The sequence below is a fragment of the Citrus clementina genome, unplaced genomic scaffold, assembly GCF_000493195.1.
Source record: "Citrus clementina cultivar Clemenules unplaced genomic scaffold, Citrus_clementina_v1.0 scaffold_4, whole genome shotgun sequence".
Lineage (NCBI taxonomy): Eukaryota > Viridiplantae > Streptophyta > Magnoliopsida > Sapindales > Rutaceae > Citrus > Citrus x clementina.
This window is the reverse complement of record NW_006262274.1, coordinates 16,820,563-16,826,253: the sequence shown is the minus strand read 5'-3', so window position 1 is coordinate 16,826,253 and position 5,691 is coordinate 16,820,563. Positions and strand designations below refer to the sequence as shown.

General features: G+C 37.0%; 2 protein-coding genes across 2 annotated transcripts in view; both read right to left on the bottom strand.

Moving 5' to 3' along the window:
• The window catches only part of LOC18043360 (protein DETOXIFICATION 24), a 6,796-nt gene extending 5,077 nt beyond the window's left edge, over window positions 1–1,719 (bottom strand). The window contains exons 1-3 of the mRNA XM_006437214.2: window positions 1,128–1,719; window positions 324–865; window positions 7–52 (exon numbers count right to left, since the gene is read on the bottom strand). Of these exons, the coding sequence (XP_006437277.2) occupies window positions 7–52; window positions 324–865; window positions 1,128–1,379 (840 nt within the window). The 5' untranslated portion in view covers window positions 1,380–1,719. The remainder of the gene's footprint in view (window positions 1–6; window positions 53–323; window positions 866–1,127) is intronic.
• Window positions 1,720–3,196: 1,477 nt separating this feature from the next.
• LOC18045448 (protein DETOXIFICATION 20) overlaps window positions 3,197–5,691 on the bottom strand; it is a gene marked incomplete at its 5' end in the record, with an annotated part of 5,722 nt that continues 3,227 nt past the window's right edge. The window contains 6 exons of the mRNA XM_006437212.2: window positions 3,197–3,480; window positions 3,583–3,669; window positions 4,068–4,186; window positions 4,310–4,548; window positions 4,999–5,055; window positions 5,164–5,292. Coding sequence (XP_006437275.2) covers window positions 3,391–3,480; window positions 3,583–3,669; window positions 4,068–4,186; window positions 4,310–4,548; window positions 4,999–5,055; window positions 5,164–5,292 — 721 coding nt within the window. The remainder of the gene's footprint in view (window positions 3,481–3,582; window positions 3,670–4,067; window positions 4,187–4,309; window positions 4,549–4,998; window positions 5,056–5,163; window positions 5,293–5,691) is intronic.

The window sequence follows — 5,691 nt, the reverse complement described above, 5'->3', positions numbered from 1 at the left end:
TTTCATGTACCCAGCCATTAGGACTAGAATGGAATTGTACCAGAGCTCCAAGCTATCACAATTCAAAATTAAGTAAGATAATTGATTATGAAACCAAAAAAGAAAAAAAAAAGTGTCAAAACGGAATCTTATGAGACAGATTTAGAGAGCGTTCCAATATTTATTTGTTTGCTTATTTTTTAAAGCATAGCATAAAAATGAGCGAGGTTTGAACAGCAGATCATGTACTATCGTAGGATTTTACAAGTTCAATTAATTAGCACCCAGGAGATGCATCATGACATGCAGGGTATAATTTCCGAGGAAGAACATTCAATATTTACCATATCATGACCCCGGAGGATATCGACAGCTTTATTACAGGAAGAATGTCAGTAAAGGCAGCGTTGGTGAAACCTTTCCAAGTATCAGGGCACCAACCACAGAAGATGTAAACAAACAATCCAATGATATTTAGCCAAGCAGAAATGTTTAATGAGCCCATTGCACCAGCAATACCTAAGTCAAGTTCACTCACAAAGATCCAGGACATAAGCACGTGAAGCAGGAAAGAAGCAGTAGATAGCCACCCGATAATCATGTTCTTGAGCTGTGCTTGTAAGAACATTTGGATTGTCAAGGAGAAGACGAAGTTATAAACAAAGGGAATCAACCACAGAGAAATCACCCCCCCTGTTTCTGCTATATCCTTTTGCTGGCCAAGCAGATTCATGATCGGTGTTCCAAAGATGAAGACGGGGAGCATTATTGTAGCAGTTACACAATCAACTAGCCACGATCGTTGCAAGTAAATTCCCATCATATGATAATGCCCTGCTCCAAATGCTTGTCCACATAATGTCTCTGTTGCACTTGACATTCCCAGCTTCAAATGAATGAACAAGTAAATGAAACGAACCATAGAACATTTAGAGGCAAACAACAGCTCGTCACTAGATCTTTAAAAAGATATATATATATATATATATAAAGACATTTGTAAAAGGCATCACATAAAGCAGATTGCAGTTTAGTACAGGATCAGAGAAAATCATTCAGGTTACTGTCTTTCTTCAATCCAGTGGTCTACACATTCACAAACGTACGCACACACAAACATGTATATGATTCAAATTGACGATGCTTACCAGTATTCCGTTAACAAAGCGCAAAAAGATGCTTTGAACGAGTGCAAATGAGGCGAGTTCAATTTCCCCAACATGTCCAAGAAAACTCTGTGTCACCAAAATTTGTCCAAATGAAGCAATCCTGGAAAGTATAGAAGGAAATGCAATCCTCCACGTCAGCTTCATTTCCTTCCAAATCCTCTGTTTCAGATCATTCCTCTCCTGTTCCTCGAATCCCAGAAGCCTCTCTCGCTCTTCCAATCCGTTGTCCATTGTTATTCTGAAGTGTTTAATAAACAAATGCTAACTTATGTAATTGCCTTCAGCTTGAGCTTCCAAGATTTTAACATGTTAAATGTCATGAATGTGAAAGCCCTTTTAATTTCACTATCTATAAAATATATAGACAGTCTTATCTAAACAGAGGGGATACTGTGGCACAAAAATTAACCACATTTTTTAGCATATGACCTGTTGTAAGAGTCGAAATTATAAAGACATTGTACTTTACAATTTGGACACTATCTCTAAGCTGCATTGGTGACGGTATTTCAACTGTGGGGTACACTATGTCATGAGTGTTAAACTCAAAACACAAATTGAACTTTGTTTTAAAGTTGGCAGAGTTTTCACTATATATATATATAGAGAGAGAGAGAGAAAGAGAGATTGTGAGTGGCTAATGTCCGTCCGTTAAGAACATCTTTATTATTATGTAATTTCAAGCTTGATTGTTTTTTTATTATAAGTGAATGAACCTGCGATAAGATTTGATTGATGATCAACACTTTACCACAATAATCATGTTGGCTCTGTCCTTATTGTTGCCAATCTACTTTTCCGCGACAAGTCCTTCTCGTACTATATAAGGTAATTATTATTTAATATTATGTTACCTGACAAATCATCACTGGACATATGCTGAAATAGGGAGAAAAGACTGTCCTGCACGATTGCTTATATAATTGAAGATCATTTAAGTCATCAATGACCTATGCAGCTTGTCTTCATGCTCTGTTTCGTTCTTTTTTATTTATATAGCCAATCATTCTTTCCACTTAATCGGTACCAGTCTTCATCTCGCGGTTGGTCCACCAAATTGATTCTTCCAAAATTTTAGAACCTATTTGATTGGTTGTCTTGTGAAGGTATGTAAAATACCTTTGGCATAGCAGACCTGGATGATGTTGTTTCAAAGTTTGAGTTAAAACATCATTTCATCCAACAAATGGAGACACAGAAGAGAAGTTGTTTTCTAAGCACCTTGCGAACTTTTTTTTTTTCTTTTGAAATGTTGCAGACATTATTGCTAATCCACTAATTTGATGGCACAAGCAATTAATCTTTACTAATCACGCTAGGATATAAACTATTGTACACACTCTATTTACAAAACTAATGCATGAGTATGAACACTGTATTAAGTGAGCACATTGTCTGAGGGTTATAGTTTTGCGCAGCAAGTTCCCGTGCGGCACTTGAGCGACCTTAGCGTGTGAGTCGCCAAGTAAGCCTAAATTACTCCCTAAACAAGCCAAGCACACACACTTGGAGAAAATGTTAAGGGTAGTAAGAGTGGAATGGCCAAAGATGATTGTATTACACTTTAAATAATTACAAGAGTGTTTGTACAAGAGAGCTTGAGAGCTAGTGTGCTAGGTGTGTTGTGTGGGTGTGTTGGTGGTTGTGAGAATGAGGGTTGCTCACCCATATTTATAGGGGGTGGAATGCCTAATTCTAAAGAATTATATTACAAGTGACAAAACACTAAGGGACCCAAGTGGTGAGTCCTAAAAAGTTCTAGTGAATGGATAATATGTAGAGAGTTCTAGACCTTTGGGCCTTGGTGGACTTTGGACCTTGGTGGGGGTTTTGCTAAGTGCACCCCAGCTAGTTAGTTGTCTTGATGGCCTAATTTCTAAGTTAACCCCCACTTCTAAGTGTATCCACCTTGAGTGCCAAGCGAGCCCGTGACAACATGCTCATTTTCTACAGCTATCTAATGAACAAATCCGAAATTTATCATGTCCAATGCTACAATTAAGCCAATACGAATGAATCTCACAATGGTGATGTTGAAACACCAAAAACAGGAAAAACAAAAAAATGAAATTCCAATTTTTGATTCTCCATCTACATGAGCAATGTAGTTGAACATCAAGTCCCATGAGGCAGATTGAATGCTTGATTGTACTCTTGAAAGCAAAAACAAAACTGTAAGCAATTAATTGGCAAAAGCTTTACACCAAGCAAAAAAGATTTTGGAAATTGAAGAAGTTTGATGTCAAGCTGTGACATCTGCTTGTTCGTTAGGCGATTGTTCCGGTGATTCGGGAATGAACCACTTGTTCACGCGTTCGCGAGCCTTCATCACCTGCATTGATGCATATAATTTACATGTTCAATCATTGGGGTTAATCAAAAAAACAAAATTATAAACTCATACATGAGAAAGCTAGATGGAAAAACATAATACCTGTTTGTCCCAGTCCGTTTTCAAAGTGATGATGATAAGAACTACAGTTTGAACAAAAGTTCCAATCAACATTCCGGTCCAAACACCCTACAAAAGGAGAGAGGACAAAATAGAGCCGGTATGATAAGAAAATTAAACTTTTTAATTATGGAACAATTTGTATTCTGTCCTAAGAATTTTGAAGAAAAGAATGATGTGTGTGCACTCATGAAAAGCAACTCCTTTACAAAAAACTGCTGCGGCACTAATCAATAACATGATGACAAACCAAGCTGCAAGGTATCTGCATTATACAATAAGGAGGAGACCTGTTGTTCACTATATTCGTGCTTTCAGGACCAGAGAATTAGGATATGATGATTTGAGCCAAATTAAAATGGAACCGAACTGAATTATATTTATTTGGAGACAACAGTAACAATACAAATACTGCCAAGTCTAAGTAAAACGCAAAGATACAGCAGAATGGGAAAAAGAAAACTCACTTTGACTTCCAAATGGGTTAAATAACCAAGCACGACTCCGATAGGAATCCCAATCAGGTAGTAGCAAGCGATGTTAACATATGCTACGATACTCTGCCATCCAGCCCCGACAGCAACTCCTGTTCAGGCATGATTTTTGGTTACGAATTTAACAACATATTTTCCTTTTTATCTTGGACCCTCCCATTCAATTGGTGACTTGGAGAATATAGAAAGACACTGACAAGAAAGGGAAGCATTACCGGAGAGCACTGGCTGCACACTGTTCAAAAGTATAGAGAAAGAGAGTAGTGGTGATAGATCTGCAACTGTGTCAATCACATCTTGATTGTCGGTGAAAATGTATGCTACGCGTCCTCTGAGGAAGAGGAAAATGATAAAGAGTGCACATCCAATCAAAAAGGATGTGGAAACTGCCACCTTAATAGCAAATTTCGTAGCATTTGCGCTTCCTCGGCCAAGCTCATTTGACACCCTAACACTGAACATTTTTCCAACTAAACTGAGTTTATTCAGCACATATATCAACCTTCCAAAGAAAAGGGTAATAGAGAAGTAATATTCAATATTAACGTGAAACATTGTTAAGGGAATAGATAATTCCATTTTCTACAACACATCGCCTTGAGGATCATGCATTATGCACAGAAATGTTTCCAGGAGATCGAGCAGTTTTTGTTAGAATACAGAAATATAATTAGATTGACTTCTATCCGAAGTTCACGCAAGATATGGCTGAAATTATTGGTCAAGGCTGAAGGCAAAAAATAAGTTTTTTTTTTTTCCCTGCACATGGATAAGGCAGTCGGGATTGTAGTTAACTGAGTTTCATAATCAGATTTTCATTCTTTAAATCTAGCAAGTTTGTTTAAAAGAACAGAATAAAGATATAAAAAAATAAAAAAATAGAAGAAAAAGAAGAGGATTATACCCTACTGCAGCCAAGAAACCAAGCGAGATCATCATTTCTAGCCCATTGATGTTGATGCTGCAAATAAGAATAATTTAAACCACATAGATAACTGGCCCCATATAAAAGAAAAGGAAAACAAAATCCAAAATGATGATAATGGGAAGGAGCCTATGAATTTGGTACCATATCGCAAGAGCATCAATGGCAACCTCAGCATTTTTCATGTTTCCTGTTAAAAGAACCAAGACTGTGTTGTACCAGAGCTCGAGACTGTCAAGTATAACATAATGCTGAGTTAAAATCCCCACATGGTTGAGTTACAGGAAAGCATAAATATGGCAGTTAATCAGCAAATACTAGATTAACATCATTGTTCCTCAGCGATATTATATGTTGTCTGTAGACCACAAACAAGTACTTTTTATCAGGGATTCATATCATAATATAAAATTCACCATTTCCCTGCCCCCACAACCCAATGAAAGAAAGAATATATGATATTGCCACACAGTAACACAAACTGAAGCAATCAATGATCTAAACAAAAGGGAAGAACCAAGAAAGGCTGAAACATGGCCACAAACAAAATGAGGAAAGATCCCACTCGAAACTAATAATAGTAACAAACACATATGAAATGATATAGATTCAGATGTAAGCCCTAGAATGTTATCTGCCGATTCCCAGTTAAGCCAATTAGAATTTATAAAA